Source organism: Parus major, chromosome 4A, assembly GCF_001522545.3.
Source record: "Parus major isolate Abel chromosome 4A, Parus_major1.1, whole genome shotgun sequence".
NCBI classification, from domain to species: Eukaryota; Metazoa; Chordata; class Aves; order Passeriformes; family Paridae; genus Parus; species Parus major.
Window position 1 is genome coordinate 15,249,515 of NC_031772.1, and position 19,043 is coordinate 15,268,557.

The 19,043-nt window shown below is 41.6% G+C and overlaps 1 protein-coding gene and 1 long non-coding RNA gene across 18 annotated transcripts in view; both read right to left on the bottom strand.

Annotated features, from left to right (window-relative positions):
• HTR2C (5-hydroxytryptamine receptor 2C) overlaps positions 1-19,043 on the bottom strand; it is a 140,111-nt gene that overhangs the window by 16,884 nt on the left and 104,184 nt on the right. For 15 of the 17 annotated variants that reach the window (XR_004497235.1, XR_004497228.1, XR_004497229.1 and 12 more), the window contains one exon: positions 4,323-4,523. The exons of the other annotated variants lie outside the window; for them this stretch is intronic. Coding sequence is in view for 4 of the 15 variants with exons in the window: in XM_015626446.3 (XP_015481932.2) it covers positions 4,323-4,523 (201 nt within the window). In the remaining 11 variants the exon portion in view is untranslated. The remainder of the gene's footprint in view (positions 1-4,322; positions 4,524-19,043) is intronic. 17 annotated transcript variants of the gene reach the window in all.
• LOC117244341 lies at positions 10,944-16,637 on the bottom strand. Its single transcript, XR_004497236.1, has 3 exons — positions 16,260-16,637; positions 13,794-13,887; positions 10,944-13,393 (listed from the first exon to the last, which is right to left on the bottom strand). It is a non-coding gene; the product is annotated as an uncharacterized LOC117244341 (long non-coding RNA).

Sequence of the window (19,043 nt, forward strand, 5' to 3'; positions counted from 1 at the left end):
AACCTGCCCTCAGCATATCTCCCTGCCCCAAGAGACCACAATTGCTTTTATATCACTGGTGCCACTCCAGGCACGTTCCTCAGACTGAGGATTATCTCCAGGCAGAGAGGGGAAGGCTTAGCTGGTACCTGGAGGATCTTGAAGGACACCATGAGAAAAGCTCGTATGCATGAGGCTGCTCAGCGCCTGTGAGAGACAAACACTCTGGGCAAAAACAAAAAGCTGTTGGATGTAAGCTCACTTAGTCTGAGATGAGTGTTTACTGATCCTTGCAGCACACATTTATACTTTTCATACTCTTTCATATTTCTATAAATAGATCTCCTCAACAAAACAATGAAGTACTATGAAAGTTAAATGGGGATTTAAATTTCATTTTAAAACTTGAATGGTTTATTGTATACACAAACCTCAGGTACTGATCTGAAATCAAAATGATAATATCATTAGTGAGTCAGAGAAGGAATGAAAATGTTTTCAAACACACACACAGACACACACACACACAGCCTGTGGCATCTGCCTATGGCACTGACACACAGAGCAAAATTTAAAGGATGGCCTTATCTCAGTCACCTATGAACTAAATTTAATTTACACTGCTTCTAAGGATGTAAAACTGTGAGCTGGAAAATTGGTAGCATGTGTAATTTCAGCACTCTATAGCAAATGACCAAACCTTGAACACTCCATGAAGCAGAGGAAAAGCCCTTCCAGGCATATATCTGGGTCACAAGGAACTTCAGAATCAAAAATGTTTCAGTTATTTTCACATCAGAAGCAATGTGTGTGTACCTCCACATCAGTGAACTGCTTTCATTCCGATTTTCAAAGGGATATTTTGTTTATTTTAGTATCACCCAGTTAACACTTTCTCCTGTATGACCCAGTGTGCACCCAGGGTTTGACTGGTTCCTTAGCACTCACTGCCAGAGTGGCACAAGGCCACCTTCCTCACAGCAGGGCACAGGGGCTGTCAGATGGTCAAGTCCCCAAGCTGCTGGTGAAAACTTTGGAACAACACAAAGTAGGAAATCTTGAAACAATACCAAGATTCTGCCAGCAGGCTCACACCTAAAATTGATTTTCATTTTCAATTGAGAGGATATTTCTGTTGCCTGTGTTTTTATTTTCAGCCTCAGCACAGTGCTATCTATCACAAAACTAATTTTTACAAGCCCAGCCCTTCACAGCAGCCACTTTTTCTCTAGCTGAAGACAAAAGTCTTGCTCAAGTTGTGTTTGCTAAAGCAAAGGACAGATGTCTATGATGTACTTTAATTTGGAACAAAGAGGACTTTGGAAAAGACTTATTCACAAAGAAATTGTCAAGACAGGAGGACTTTGTTATGTTCCCCTACTTTAAAATCTAATCATAAGTTTAGGCTTGTGCAACTTGACAAATTTGTAGCTCAATGAGCAAAGAACCTTTTTTATATTTTGCTGTCAGCATTAACATTTCAGAAAAATGGAATGCAAAAGCTACTGAATTAAGATAAATTACATGCTTTTTACTTCTTATTTTGAATTCTAATTCAGAAACTGAATTCAGGATTCTTTGCATGGAATGCATTTAAAAGTCTCTTAATCTGTAGCAAGATTCAGGAAATGCAAGCTGACTAGCCTGCACTTAAGTGCTCTGAATTTGATACTTAGCCACAAACAGAAATACACAAATTCTTTCATGATAAACACCAAATTGAGGATGAATTCATTTAACCTATTTCATCCTCTTGAAATTAGCATAGGGTTTCACCAGGCCTTTCCAAGTGACAGGTAAGGTGGTTAAGAGCCAGAAAACAGCAACAATACACTTTGAGTGAGTTCTCTTCCATTCCATGCTCGGTTTATTCCCGTGTCTGCCACATTTCTAAATTCATTCATGAAGTACAAATAGTTATGGTAAAATGAGCTAGACACATATCAAGAATACTTTTCTTTCTCCATTAATGCAGCATACTGCAGAAAGCCTGAGTAAAAGGGTAAGCCCTATCACATGCACTGGGGAGGGTGGAAATCCAGCAGCATTTCAGTGCCCTGAACAGCCTGTCTGGGGAGTATTGATCCTGCCTGTAGCTTCAAAAAAAGGGATGCAAGCAAAGACTCTTCTGGGCCATCAGTAGCTGCATCAAAGAGAACAAACAGAACATAAACAAAGCCCAGATGTGCTGCACACCATTCCAGCTGTGATCCTGACACAGGAGGGCACGCAGGTACAGCTGCACCCTGTGTCCCTTCCAGCCCGGGGAGGGAAGTGCTGCCCAGGACAGTGCTGTGCACTGCAGACATCCCACACAGCAACTGCTCACAGCTTCTTCCTAAAGACTTTGGGATGCTGGGGAACAGCTGCAGCATCCACTGCCTAATGGAGGGCTGACAAACCATGTGCCTGGTGGAAATGTGCTGTTCCATCTCCTTTTAAGTCTGTCTTTCAAGCTTCGTTATTTCACCTGTTTGATATCGTAAGTGCAGAGTGGTTAAACATCTCCTGAGGCAGCTGGGTAGCGGTGAGGTGTTTGCACTGTACAGCAGCACAGAGTCATCTCACCTGTTCTGGCTTGTGTACCTCTCTCCTTGGGGTACAGCAGAGGTCACAATCTGCTTATTTTCCATCATCATGAGCCCAATCCTTGCCAAACAGCTCCTTGAAGAGACAGGCCTGTGTCTACATCTGTTTGGTCAGGCACCAGATAGTCTCACCAGTCTGCTGAATCAGTGAACCATGCATGAAGTACTTACTTTATCCCTTGGACCCAGAGTCCAAACCACAGCTTGATCCTCAAGGCACTAGTGCAGGCAGCCACCTTCAGCACTAGACAAAATTTCTAAGGATATGTCTGCAACATCTAAGGCAGCACAGGCAGAGATCTGCTAGTTAGCTCCAAAACTGGAAGCAGAACAGTTTCATTGCCCAGGTTTTGCAATGTGATTTATACATCTCAGCTGGGGGGCGAGGGGGGTGCTGTCTGTCGGTTCTCCATCCGCATTCCAGTACAATGTGGAGCACAAATTCTGTGCTGATTCTGAGCTGCCTCTTCAAATCGAGCCCACATGAACTTGTCCTCATGTGACTGTTTATGTACTGAATTCAGTAGCTTTCTTTCCCATGTCAAATAGAGACCATAGAGAGTTTAAAATAATAGTAATATAATTTTTAAAAATATTAAATTAATTGATTAAACCAAATCAAATTTCACTGTTTTATTCACTATTTTTACTATTACCTAGGAGAAATGTAGCAGGCCTGTGACACATGAAAATATGCTTTAATAGATATTCTTACTATGATCACGAGGAGAGAAAGTATATTTCCCCTAATTTATCTTTTTTTTCGTTTTTTCCCATAGCCTTTTCCCAAGGCAAGCATTTTCAAAATCAGTCCCTGTAGCACCAAGACATCCAGAATCATATTCCACTTCTGAAGCAGGCAAAAACTCAAGAGAAATTCAAATACCTGGAACATGCTTTTCCTTGCAGTACAGCACTGAAAGCAAAAACCACTTTATAAAATATAAATTAAATGTTAAATCCCTGTAAGACTGCATTTTAATCAAGCATAAACGGCAATACAACAGATGGAAATGATCATACAATTCTGCCCCTGCCTCAAATGTCTCTTAAAAAAAAACAAAACACATTTACAGAGTTCTACAAAAGAAAATCTTTTTCTTCACATAATTCTCAGTATTACAGAGTCATCTTGCTATCATTTTGTGTTTTCTTCTTATTTACTGCTGCTTTATATATTGCCTTTTATCAAAGTAATACAAATGTGTCTTCTGCTATGCCTACTCCTCATTTACTAAGACTTCAAACTTGCTAGCTCAGTACTAGCAGCAATCCAGCTGTGGCAGAGTGGTTCAGGCTATAAAACCTGAGCAGGAGCAGTAAATACCTCGCTGATAGCCTTCAACTCTGTGCTGCTGCACTTAACCCATTACCAGGACTCGAGAGAGTTTAACTGCAGTGCCCGCAGTGCAGGTTTGTGCTGGCCAAGCTCTGCTAATGCTGTTCTGTGCTTTGTTTGCACAGCAGTTTTACAGCACCACTTGTCCGTGTCACTCTTGTTATCGGCTATTGATAGGGACACGGCAGCAGTGCTCTGGTGTGGAGAGGGCTGGTGCTCTGAAAAATGACTGCTCACTCTGGTCTGGGACCAGCTGCAAGGAAAGGCTTCCATTTCCAGTTATTCTGCTCAGGCATGCAGGCCAGGTAAATTAATTTGAGTATCCTCTTAAAAAAAAAATAAAAATCCTAAATGAAAATTGGAGTAACGCTATTATTCATTCAGACACAGTCAAGACCGTGAGCCACGTTGCTTACCTATGGATATGGTCCAAACTGCAGCAATTTTCATAATGGCCTTGGTGCGGGAATTGAAGCGGCTGTGCTCAATGGGATTGCGAATTGCTACGTACCGATCAAGAGAGATGGCACAGAGATGCATGATAGATGCAGTTGAAAAGAGCACATCTAGGGAAATCCATATAGGGCACAACTGTTTAGGCAAAGGCCAAGCATAATCTGAAACATAGAGAGAAAAGAAATGAAAGGAAAAAAAGGAAAGGAAATAATTTGGGAAGGTAGGCCATCATTTCTGAGAAACCATTGGGATATTTTAGCTCTGTGACACCACTAAGGGCATATGCATGAGGAGTGGAGAAGAAACCTCTCATGGGACTTCTCTGTGGGCAGTTCCTGGCTCTGGACACTCCCAGAACTCCAGAGCCAGTTCCCACACTCCTGGATTCCATGACCAGTAACTGAAGGGCAGTGCCTGCAAGTGACCATTTTAGCAGTTTCCCACTCTTAACCTTTCTTCCATATCTTTACAAAATCAAATATTACATTCCTTTATAACTTGCTCATCGCATTTTTTTCACGGATTGCAAAGCACTTTGTGGCATTAACTTCAGATCCTTTCTAAAACTCCCTTGACATGTCCGTCTCAGTTTCTGTCTGCTGATGAGAAAGGCAGCAGACAGTTTTTGTGCACAGTCTAACACATAGCTAAATGACACTACCTCACCTTTTCTCCCCAGGCAGTGTGCCTTGATATCAAAGGAATACTTGCCTCCTTACAGAGCTGCTGGGACTGAGTGGCCACAATTCAAAAACTGTTTTGAAGGCAGACAGAGTGGGATGTTATTCTTCGCAGGAACTATGTTAGCAAACAGAACAGACTGGATAGCCACATCTGACAGCAGCTGGCACGCAGCTCATTTGGGTGCCTGCACTTATTAAACTGTTTACTCAGTGGTGAAGTACAGCTTGAGAATAAAAGTGACCCCAAAAAATCCTCAAGGGTCTTTATTGATATTTAAATGATATTTAAATCAAAGCTCAGAGAAAATTGATTCATGAATGATACCCCCACATCAGTGCTCAGAATGGATTGTATGAGATCAATAACACATCCTGCCAAGCTCTAGGCTTCTTATCAAAACAAGAGTATCTATAGCAGCTGAAAACATGAGAGACTTCATAATAGTTGAATAATGAGATATTCTTGTGTCTTTATTCAGAATATTTAGTGGATATCTAAAGCAATCTTGAAGTTTACCCCAAGGATCAGAATCATCACTGCAGAATCAATGTTATATTAAGAATGGTGCAGCTTCTTCCCACTGATCTCAAATGGAAAGGATGAAACATTAGTCTCAGAAATCATAGTTTGAAACAAATTACCCAGCCAAGAGAGACCCAGGATACCTTCATGCAGAAACCTGAGGTTAACTGAACCAGAGTAAATTATTATGAAATGTCCCAGAGAAGCCCAGGAACCTTTCACAAAGAGCACAGTGGAACGAAATGGACACATTAGTTCATTTTACTAGTTGGAAACAAGCAGATGAAGTGCTAAGTACTCACCAAACCCACACAGCCAGACCTCAGCTCTGGGGAGATAAGCCACTCATTTCGGGGAGTTTGCATCACGGCTATTAAATGGACTGCGAGTGGACTGAAATCCACAGCAGCAAGCATTTAAGAGATCCCTGTCAAAGGGAACTAAGTAAAGCACTTTGTGGCTGGAGCATCTTTACTTTAAAAGGCAGTTCTGCTGTAGAAATGAATAGAGCTTAATTAAATATGACTCAGCCCCTTTATAACACTACGATCAAATTCTCTGCCTCCTGCTCACCTTCACACTTTGCAGTAGCTGAGGACATTGTTGCCATCAGCTGCAACTGAGCTCAGGTTGCAGCTAAGCACACCTTGGATTTGCTGGGTGTTTAATGATGCCTCAGTGAAAGCTCTGGGGAAGAACAAGACAGAAATCCTACAAGTGGTAGCCGTGCTCCCTGTACAGCCCCAGGCTTTCACTGCCAGCCCACACTAAAACACATTCAGCACGCTTTATCCCTCACTACTTTGAGTTGCCAGAGCCAGCTTTGTGCTGATGAACCATGAGCACAAAGGCCCTGAGTGTGCCCTGATGGAGGAAGCGGTCCCTGGGAGCTTGTGCAGCGCCATCACGACTGTGCAGCAGCCTCTGCAGAGGGGAACAGTGACAGTGATGGCTGCTCCCCACATCAGGCAGGTGGCCAGGAAACCTCCAGTGTGTCCAGAAAAAGACAGCTGGCCTCCACGCTTCCTGTGCGTGGGAGCCTCTCCAGTCTGATCATGGTGCTGCAGTGGGTACAGTCTGATGCCTGACATTTGCTAGACCTGGAAGAGGTTTCTACAGCAACCACCTTTTCAGCATTGTTGAATGACGAATAACCTCTCTCACTTCTTCCTTCAAGCTACCCAAACACTTCCAATGACTGATTCCCCCTGGAACAACTTCTGCCATTGGAGTGAACTAGCACAGCATCACAACCAAAAACCTACCAGCAGCAAAAGTGTGAGGACAGGAGACATCACCTGCTGTCAGCCCTGGCACTGCAGGAACCACAGACACCAACACATCCGAGCCATGCTGCCCAGAACTACTGCCCAGGCAAACTGGCAGGATGTTTTTGAAGATAAAGGTGGGATGAGAGTTCTCCTAATGCCAAATCCTGTTAGTCTCTCCTGTCCCAGGGCACTCCATTACGCTTCTAGCTGCACAGCCAGTTGTACAAGTAGACATTTTACTTTCTCAGGAAGTTTCCTAAAATGATCTGCAATAACAAAATGTCACTCTGGAAATTTGTAGAATGGCAGCTTGTACACATCACTGTAGCTCGACAGGAAGGGCATAATATATGTTCTATCTCAAAATGTAATTATTTTTAAGTAAGCATGGTGTGTGCCTTTGAAAAACACCTACACAGCCTACAGAGCCAGTAATTTGTAAAAAAAGAAAAACAGCTTTATTCTAATTCTGTTTTGAATAAATGTACAAAACATAGGAAATGTGCCCTGTGACTGTGCCAAGATGCAAACAAGGATTAAAAAAAAGAATCTGTTAACGATGTTATACCTTTAAAACAATTTTATCCTCAGAAACACTCTAATTACAGAGGGTAACATTTCTCTAACTTGTTCTTTTTTCTCTTATTTCATTTACAAAGAATAGCAATTACCCTATATTTAGAAGAGCAGATGACTGAGTGAAATGAATTCTTGGACCCCAGCACCTCTAAGATGTAGTAATTGCATTTCCAATGGAAAACATTCATCTCAGTCCAAATTTTGCTCCAAGAATGAAACAGTGCTAAATACCTGCATAAGCAAAAAACCAAATTTTTTGTACAAAACACTGATTTTTGTACCTTGAATTAATCTGAGCCCTTAGAATCATATATTTAATACACTGGCAGGTAGACCAGATAGGAGAGTGCTGAAGGGAATTAAATAAATGCAGCAGATCAGAACAAAAGTTGGTATTTCTTTACCCAGCATGTATTCAAACCACAGATTTTTTTTGCCTCCAGATATTTTGTGGGTGGTAGAAGTTTACACTGGCCAAATTCACAGAGAAAAGTATTGCAGTGATATTACTCTGATATCAAAGTTAGCTTCTGGCTCTGGTCACAATAAAACCAGAATGTAAAAAATCCTTACAGGAAGGAAACTTCTGCAGAATATTGCTTCAGCCTCTAGGACTGAATAGCATCTCATGGCATCGGTGGTTGATGTGGTTCCTCACAGGACACATGGGACAAACACTCATATTTAACCAGGAGTCATGGTCCCCAGGTGGGATTTCCTCTCCTGCCCCAGGAAGAAAAAGCAAACCACAGTTCCTGTGTGTCACTGAACAGCTGAGATGAGCACAAACTGTTGGCAGACAAATAAACTCAAAGGCATTTTGGCAAAGTCACAGACCATCTCTGTGTGTAGTTACTTTGCTGTCAGATAAGAGCTCCTTACATTTTTTCTGTTTTCTATCAAGAAAGATGGCAGCTATGAAACTGAGTCACTTTTGTCAGAGGCTTTATGCATATGGGTAAAAAAATGTTTTGCTTATTAGCGTGGTTATGGGCATTGTACTGTTCAGTGCACAAGAGTCAGAATTACCAGCTCCTGTAGAAGATGGTGACTGAATAATCCAAACCACAGCAAATGGAAGCAAAATTAATTATGTCAAATAGTAAAAGACAATTACTCCAGATCATAGGAGAATGGTTGTACAGAAAAAAAACAAACATTAAAATGTCTGTTTCTTGTACATATTCAGTACTTCTACAATGCAATCTGCTCAGGCTATCTCCTGGGAAAATCTACTATAACACCTAGGAAAAATCTGGAGTAACAGCAACAAAATACCTGTTTTTACAACAATAAAGTGAAGAATTATGTAAAATTCATCTCTGTATCTTCAAGACTCTTTCATGAGAACTCACAACAATCTGCATCAATAGTTTCTTTTCCAGCCATGAACAGGAATTTGGAAAAGGTTTCAGCACACATTGTTGTGTTAACCAGTGCCTTGTATCTATTGGGATGAATAAAAGGATAAAAACCATCATTCAAAATAACACAGGAAGAAAAAAGGTATATTTTGTTTCATTATGACATTTGACATATATATTATTTATATAAATGAAACAGCTAACAGGTGTGAAATAAGTACTAAAGATGCTTATGTGTTCAAAAGCCTCTTTTAACATTGTTCATTGGGTTGGCTAAAAACTAAAATACATGTAATATTTCTCATTTTAGGCTTCTGATATTTACAATTAACTTTTAAGTACTTTAATGAATTGAATAAAAAAAAAAGGGCAGGAGTTTTAATAAATCCCAGCACAAAGCACAATTTCCCAGCAGTTAAAATGGCCACACCATGTGTGTTTGAAGCACCTTTTGATCATCCTGTAGCTGGCACAGGTCTGGTTCTGGCCATACACTAACCCAGTGCTCTGACTCTTGGAAAGGTCAGTGGAACAGATCCAGGAGACACCTCAGATAATTCCCTGGGAATTCCAAAATGAGCAGAGTGCCCTATGCAATGACAGGGCTCTCTTGGGTTCCCTTGCTGTGACAATAGAGACAGCAAACCAGAACATCCCCCAAACCTGTCACCTTCTGATGGGTTCTGCAGCCTTTGAACGCTCTTTCACACATTCCAGGGAAACCCACTGTTGTGGTTTGTAGAATAAAGCCTACACTTTCCCACTGCTTTTTACCCCCACTGCACCATTGATGCAACTGAAGAATTTTGTACACACCAGACTTTCCAGTGTTCACTTTAAAGTTTCATAGCTGCCACAGGCTTTTCAAAAATAGAAAGCAATTACATACAGTTTTAACATTATTGCATTGCATTATTCCCAAGGGAAGGAAAGAGCTTAAATTATTCTCTTCTCTCTCTCTCTCTTATCTAGGAAGTAAAGCATTTCTGAGTCTGAAATACCACATCAGGAAGTGTAAAGCTACGTTATCTCCTTTCTGCTAGTTTGTTTTCCTCAGATTTACATAGACAAATGACTCAGAGACATCCATATCACTCTGAGAGTCACACACCCGAGGGTGCTGAAAATCTCCATCGTGCCCTAGAAGTGCAGAACGTCTTGGTTGATTCCCCCCAGTCATCAGTGTTTACCAGCATGTCCACAGAGGGGCTCAGGGACATGCAGCCTCCTGGCTAAAGAAACAGCTCAAGGGCTGCACTGCCAATCCTTTTGATTTTATCATCAATAGACTGGAATTTAATGTTTTTCCAATATATTGAACTCCTGGGTACCAAGTTACATGAGAAATTATGTTTACCTTCAAGTTTCTAGTCTGCATTTTTCTAGAGGAAGAAAAGGCTATCTGGATCCCTTAACTAGCACATGTTCTACCACAGCCAAACACACAATCTACACACAAAGGATGATGGTGACTTTTAGGAGAAGGACTGTGTTCTTCAGTGTTGCAAGTTCAAAAAGGCTTCAGTGTCCCAAGAGGTGCTGAGCAGAGGATGGGCTCTCAGGTGATGTGATGGCCAAGGGAATGGAGGAGACCACCAAGCAAGAAAAGCAGGTGATCCTGTGTCCAGGCACAGCGTTGGAGAGATCGCTGCTGGCACCCTACTCTTGACTTGAACGTCTGTGAGCAGAAGGCACTGCTTTGCCATAGTGCAACACCACACAAAGGATTTATTTGGATCTGTGCCACTGATCACATCCAGCTGGGCTGTGACACTGTTCCTGAGCTTCAGTTTTCCTCTGAGCTATTTGTTTTTCCACTCCTGGAGCTGTCAGCATGGCAGAAGCGGCCCCCAGGCAGGGAGCAGCAGGAAATGGGCACGGAGCAGCGTGGTCTCCTTTGGAAACCCCCACCACTGAGGGAAACTCCAGAGGAGCTGAATGTGCCTCTAAAGATATTTTGGTTCTTGTTTGACAAGTTACAGTGATTAATTGATGTGACTGTATTCTATTGCAAATTAAACAATTGCACTCACTATGCTGTTATGAGAATTTTAACTGTTAGATTTTCCTTTCTATCCAGTACTTGCAATGACTTGCAGTCTTGACAGGACATGTAAGAAAGAGGGAAAATTAAAGCTAGAACAGATATAATTATCTGAGCTAGGGAAAGGTTGCTTGAATACCATTTAAGTAATATTTTAAATGCAAGGAGCCAGCTTTCCATATACTATACTTAAAACAACCCTGTTAATAAAATGGGATGTTTGCTAAGAAGCAAATCTAGTGAATGTTGTTTTCATCCGAATGCCAGCATCTCTTCTCTTATGGAAATATAAAATTATTCTGGTATGATTTGTCATTCCATAAATCCATGTATTATATTGATTTTTTCATTTATTGGTGGAGACTAAAATTGTGTTTGAAGCCGGAGGAAACATTTATAGGCTCAATGCTGTTCTCTGCTCAGTTTAAGCATCTGTAGTGGCATCTGGAATTTTTGCATTGAGTGATATGGACAGTTAACAGACCAATGGTACAATAAATTGAATTGTTTCAGCAAGTTCATATAAAGGGTTCCTTCCAGCATTTTAACTCCAAGAGAGTTATGATCTCTTTGCACACTTCTGAGCTACATGATCTTCATAATAATTTATCTAAATGAAACTACTGTTTAATAAAATATTCACAGCAGTAAACATTTTCTATTTGCTGATGTTCTGTATGTCAGCACAGCATCAGGACAGCGTCGTCTCCTTCAATTTCCTTCACACAGGTCACACATCAGCCTTCACCTGTTATTTAAACACCTAAAAAAGCAACAGTTGAAAGAACACCACACTGGAAAGTAAGCCCACAAGCAAACAAGGACCTCACACAAATACCTTTTAAACATGAGAATATAAGGATTTTCAAATAATCTGTCTCATAACAAAGTGCACAAACACATGTCAGTAACAGGTGTTTTTTCCCCAGTTTTGATGAAATTGAGAAAGATCCATTATCACAAGAAATAGCTGCCAAAGCCTGCAGATCATTTGAGGAAACTAAAGCTCAGAACTGAAAATGATGTGGCATTATTCAATTATAGCTGACTGCTGAGGAGTTACCTTAACTGCAACAGAGAAGCCATCTGCTTGAGCTCAGAGTTCCTAATACCAAATCAAGTTTAGACTCTGCCTTCATCCTAGGACTGGCTCTAGGGCTAGTGAGAGGACACAAAACCATAAAGAGGATTTTTTTTCTGGGTATTTGGTTTTCTTTCAGCATAATTCAGTGGCAATTCAGATGTCTGTGCTATGCTGACAGCTGCCTGGGAGCCTACACGGGATTAATCCTCTTTCTCAGCTCGGGCTCCCTCCTGATAATGCAGCTGGACAAATTGGCCTCCAAATTGTGATAAAATACCTGATATCAGTAAGAGCTAAAATATTCTTTGGATATAAAGGGTTCCTTATTCAGAGAACACAGATCTGTCATCTTTAACTAGCCAACATTTTTATTAAATCTTCCAGGAAGATGACAAATTTGATAATAATTTGCATACTCACTGTAAACCATGTTCTGCAAACCAGCAGTGTTGGCTTTGAGCACACAGATGCAGATGTTTGGTCTGCTATGCCTGGCATGTCCACTCAGTATTTTTTCCCTGTCTTGGGATATGCTGTGAGCATGATGTGAGATCTGCTGTTTGAAAAGTGTCAGTGCTTTTGCCTCCCTCTTGCTGCATGCTGCTTGATGTGCCCAGGATGTGATCCTTGTTTTGGCCCCTATTCAGTGCAGCCCTGCACCTGTCCTGTGCCAAAGCAGAGTGTAACCCACACTCAAGAGCTTTGGGGAATTTAGGGATGTTGAAGGAGTTCAGTGAATCATCTTTCCCATTAGTGACAGTGGGTTAATGCTCTGGCTGCACTTCATGCCAGTGTGAGGCACCATTTGTTGTCTGACAAGATCAAAAGCCAGTACAAGCAGTTGGTGATACTGATACTGGCAAGAAACCACTTCAACCAAAGGAAAGAAGCCATATTTTGGTCATGCTTAGAGATAGTAATTTTCATTCTTGACATTTCTTAGGATTTGCAAAGCACATTCCCTGTTTAGCTTCCTCCAAGGTGATGGACACCTCTGATTCTACGTGATGATACAGGTAGGAATGCCAGTCTGAGAGTGCTCCACAGCAGCCACTATCAACACCAATTATTTGGGGGTTGCTACGAAGCCTAGAAATTCTGCTGCTCATCCTTAGTGCCATGTATTGTCCTGCTGCCACTGCACACCTTAGGTGCACACCTCCCACTTGCAAAGCATTTCTGCCCCTGTGCCCAGACCTCTCCTGACTGGGAACAGACACTTTCCAGTACAGCAGAAACATCAGGCTGGAGCTCAGCACAGGGACTCTCTCGAGGGAACAAGTTGCTAATGAACACTGTTCCATGTGCAGTAATTCCAAGGAAGTGTGTGAGCACGTGAGCAAGTGTCACTTCTCTAGGAGTTTGTTGATCACTGTACCAACTCAGCATAGAAATCTGTCCATGTGCAACCTGCCCCAATTAAAAGGCAGCACAATGAAGGATCATGGTCATTTCCTGAAACAGGAGTGGAGGACAATTCATCCTATATGTAAACAAGAGACAGACATTTAATTAAGGAACTCTAACAGCAATCTAGAAAATGCATGTATTTCTAATCAGTTCTATACTCTATAGGAATAACTTGCTGAGCCATGTAAGTATGCAAAATACTCCCAGTTTGCACCCAGAAATGCACAGTTATCCACTAGGATTGTTGATGTGTGGTGTCACCTAGACAAAAACTTAGGGATTTTGCTGATAAACTGTCTTTTAACTGAAGAATTAGACATAGAAATGAGAGGAAGGAAACAAGTGCCACTAAAATAGACCAAGTTACTTAACTACTTGATCTCTCCTCAAATCTTGAACAATACTTGAAAAATATTTCAGTAGCCTTTATCTTCCAGTACAATATTTCAAAGTGTGAAGTTAACATCCGTTACCTAGCAGTTCTTCTCCACTTCTCCATTTTCCCATAATTCAAGATGTTTGCTCATTTTTCCAACCATGGAAACCCTGGAGGCTTCTTTCACAGGCCTGGAAAATAATTTTCCACACGAAGACTAGGTCTGAAAGCTTTATTGGCTGATAAGCCTGCCAGGGAGCTCATTTCTCTCAGCAGCTCAGGAGGCCTTCCTAGACAGCCCAGACACCCACAGGACATGGGTGTGTGAGCAGAGAGCCCCTGCTGCAATCTGCCCCACTTCTGTGCTAGCAAAGAAGTGCCAACATTAAAGGCTTGTGTTTAATCCAGCACCTTGGTGGGGAATGTGGTCAGAATCATGGTCTGGGGATCTCTGCATCAAGCCTTAGAGGGAAGAAGGCCTGCAGCCTTCACCTTGGCATGTTGTAGTACTTCCCTTTGTACCTGTCAAGGTCTGCAGGGTAACTCTGTCTTCAGCCCAGGAGCAGCTGGTGCTACAGATGAAAGAGGGCTCAGCTGCTGGCCCTCCTGTAGGATTCTCCATTCAGACTAGATGGGAATCAACCTCCCACCTAGATATGATGCTCAGAGAAGGCTGGCTTGTCCCATGCCCCCTTCTGTGAACAGGACAGGTCACCCTGTCAAAGCAACCCTGGGAAAGCAGGGGTCTGGGAAGGCTGTCTGTGAATGAAGCTGCAGTGTCTATCTTGACCAGAACAGGGCTCCTGCAACCCTGCTCATCCTGTGCCCTCCCAGAAGAGCCCAACCAGCCTAATGAAACATGATTTCAAATCAACACTTTACTCCAAGCAACAGATTTGTCATTTAATGTCACAACCCAACTCATAAAACCACATAATATGATGTTAAGGATTTCCATTATTACAAGCATTTTGTGCACAACTTGTTACTAATTAAAATTGTTGTCTTAGGTTGCAATGCAAGATGTAACCAAAAGTATGTATTCTATTACCATCTGTTAAAACCAGGTGGGGCAGTGTTCTTTATCTCTTCCACCACTCATCCTCCCTCCAGAGGAATATCCTCTGTTAATGGGCCACTGAGTCTCACTGCATGACTGATAAAATGACATCATCCCATTGGGAGATGCTCCACCCAGGGGGAGGAGCCAAGCATTCCTACCTGGATATAATCTGGGGTTTGGAACACCACAGTCAGGCATTCTCCACTGGATTCCCAGAGGAAAGCCTGGAGCCAACTACACCACTGGACCTTCAGAAGAAAACTACCTTCTACAGGATCACTGCTTCAACAGAGCCATGTCTGGCACTCCAAGAGGACTGCAGCCACCATTTAATCAGACTGCTGCCAGCACCCTGACCAACAGTGTCAGGTTATATTCCGATTCAGTGTTTTGGGGGTTTTTTGTACTACATTTTTATTTTAAATTTCCTAATAAAGAACTGTTATTCCTCTTCCCATATGTTTACCTAAGAGCCCCTTAATTTCAAAATTATAATAATTCAGAGGAGGGAGGTAGTTTACATTTTTCCATTTCAAGAAAAGTTTCTGCCTTCCTTAGCAAACACCTGTCTCTTCAAACCAAGACTGCTTGTTTCTCTGAGTCCACTATAAAAGACTTGAATTTGGAATGTGATTTAACCTGAGGTTATGCTGTTTTCCTACTGCAGTGTTTACAGCCTATAAAATGCCCAATTGTTGTCAAACTGTTGGATGAGGACACACAAGAATCAACTCAGCACAGCTTTTCTTACAGATCCAGAGGTTTAGAAACACTTCAGACTCAGCTAACACATGTACCTCCATCCTCACATCCTGAAATTCAGGTGACATTCTTCAGCCAAAGAAAAAGCAGACGGAGAGCAACACCAGTCCTGCCTGACTTTCTGTCTCTCTCTGACAAATGATGCAAATACTCAGTTTTCAATCCTGAGAAGATCTATGTTGAAAACTGCAGTTCAGGACAGGCAATCCCATTTCCCATAACAATGTTTTGGCACATGGATCCTATTCCTAGTGGGTAACATCAGAGAAAGTGAAACTTAACATGTGACCACCCTCTAGGTACAGTTGTACTCCTCAGAGTTGTGCAGAAATCGTAGGCCTATTGTAAGTTCCATTAACATGAAGTAGAAGTTTAATTTAACACGGATAAATGAAGCGTGGGTGTACTGATATATTAGAAAGAATACTATTACCCAGAAAATTATAGTGGTCTCATGAGGTGGTAAAGGAAACTAAAGAAATTATATTTAGTTAAGTTATACCATTGGGGGTTTTGATAGGCTTGTTTTTGCTTTGTAATCAAGTGCAACATTATTTTATTATCATGGTTATACTATTATTACAGTGTAATCTTGAACTTGATTACAAATCAAACCCAGTGATAACTACAACAATAAAATAATGTGTTAACATAATAATCTAGCAAAACATAATAAAATAGGTACTGTTTATCAGGCACAGCATCTCCAGCCAGTCAAGGGAGGGGATTGAGCCTCACCTCAAGTGCCAGGGAGAGTTTTGGGTGGTACAAGAAGAGGAGACTGAGGACAGACCCCACTGAGGTCTGCAGCTTCCTCATGAGGGGAGGAGAAGGCGCAGTCACTGAGCTCTTCTCTGGTGACTGTTGCTGGTCACTCCTCACACAGGAACGTTTGTCATCATTTGCCCCTAAAATGAGCACCAGTTTGATGGTGGTCACACAAATGACACCAGCATCAGTCCCCTGGTACCTAAAATCTTCCCCTGACTGATAGTGGGCTCAGAAGATTAATGCCAAAGATGGAAGCAGGCATCAGCAGTTTACTAAAGCCTTCTGTTCGTCTCTGTTGCAATCCCAGGAGCAGCACCAGGCAATACAGACTCCTTCCTCTCACAGCACAACCTGCTAGCTCTAACAACAGCAACTCTCTCCTCCCAACTCTTTATACCTTTTCTCTCACATGCACAACACCTGTGTGCCTTTTTACTCTTTTGTGGTTGGTCAATACACGTTAACATTCCATGCTTCTGCCCCTTCAGTGCTGCTCACCTGCCTTGTACAGCTGCAACTTCTCAGGGACAAGACTGCCTGCAGCACTCTCTCTATTCTGTTACAATCCATTTTCCCACAGGATCCAAGGAAAGGGCCTGAAGCCGAGTCAGGGCAGGATTAGGTTGGATATCAGGAAAAAATTCTTCACCCAGGGGGTGGTTGGGCACTGGAAGGGGCTGCCCAGGGAAGAAAACACAGCCCCAAGCCTGAGAGAGCTCAAGGAGTGTTGGGACAATGCTCTCAGGGATGTGGAGGGATTTTTGGTATTTCCCATGCAAAGCCGGGAGTTGGACTCAATCATCCTTGAGGGTCCTTTCCAACTCATGGGATATTCTATGGTTCTAAAATTCTAATTGTTTAAATTTTCACAAACACAAATGAATAATATGAGTGGTGTAGTATTATTAGCTACTCCCAAGGTACAAGAGGTACCAAAACCAAGATTAACCAGAAAATCTTTGAAAAATCATATGGAAAGTAGATAAAGTAAGGTGAAAAAAAATATATTTAAAGGACTTCATCTTGAAAGTTGTTTTTCTTGTATTCATGCTTGTCAACATCAACTTGCTGTGTTCTGTCAATCAATTAACCTTGTTCTGCTGCTGTGTATCTTGAATGGACACAGCAAGCTAGATCTGAACAAGAAAGTAGACTCACTGCTCTTGGCTTCTCCTGTGTTAAAATGCAATCTCCCTTTCTGTTAATTTCACATTGACTGATCAGAGGAATTCAAAAAAGTCCAACCAGCAAATTCAAAATTTTACCCAACAAATCCAAAATTTAAATAGTGGAGCGAGAAGTAATTCCAATTCAGAACAAATGCACAGACAGAAGGGCAGAGCTGTGCTGCCTCCCAGAACCAGCCATCAATATTCATGGGTGTCAGACACGCATTTACAGTCTCCTGCATCCCAGTGGGTGCCAAATAGGTACGGTAAAAGCCTGTCATACAATTTCCATATCTCAGCAACACCAAGACCTTTCCATACAGCTGCTGCCTCTGATTGAGGATGGAAATAGACATTTATAAAAACAAGCAAAACACCCAAATCTTACCAAAAATAAACACGTTGAAAAACAAATTATACATCAGAAGATGGAGAGGAATTGGTCAGAATAACAACTGCTCTGTCCCAATAACTCCAGCGCTGCTGGAGAACTGAGGCTCCCACCAATATGTCAACAGGAATGGAAATCAAACCACCCAAAAAAACAACCATGAATCAACAGAGCCTTATCAACCCTCCTGCCTTGCCCATCAAATCTCACACCTAAGAGCTGATAGAGGAACACTTCATGTTTGTATATTACTCATTGAACTTTCTAGTCCTGAACCTTTTTCATCTAGGAAGGAAGACAGCATCCTGGATGAGAGATTCACTCACTGCTGTCACTGTGCTTATCAGACTGCCTGCAGGAATAGTAAACTTTTCCAACAAGAAAACTTGTTACAACCAGAAAACACAGAGACTGGAAAAATGGAATATATCTCTGAGACTAATGCATGAAAAACAAATTCTGATGTAGCACATATTTTTAATCAGAGGCTAGGCTCCATGACAAGCTCATGCACAAATCCCCCTCATGCCCCTCATTTTTAATGACAATTTTGGCAGAATAACCAGTAAGGATCCATTTGGTTCCTCTTGTAAATCATCCATTCAGGAAAAAATTGTACTTTGTCAATGAGAGAGTGTGCAAAATAGTGCAAGGCAGAACAATTGGCATGTGGCCCCTCTTCCATCTATGTAATTTTCATTTAATTTCCATGCTAGCAGATGGATCACAGAGAGCCTGTTTTCCAGCATGTGCTGATAAAACACAAAGTAGGAACTTATTGCTACTCTTACTGCTAGCTCTCAGGGAAGTGAACTAACTTATGAGGGTATTTTAATGAATAATATTCTAGAAGCAGAATTTCAAAGAATATGTCATGTGAATTGGATAGAGACAGTAAAATCATAATTTGCTGAGTAGAATTTAATGATATCAATTCAACTGATGGATGGGAAAGGAAGTAGAATGAAAAAGTTGAGTTAATTCTGAGTTAATTGACCCCATCCTGGAAATATGCATAATTTAAACTAATGTATTACACTGGGATATTTGTCTTATAACATATCCAAGGGATTTTTAGAGATTTCACCTCACTTCTATATATTTCTTTTCATGTTGTGTAAGGCAGCTGTCTATAGATGTATTGGCCTGCCTAATAGCAGTGATTTTCCCCACATTTTTGAGCACAAAGGC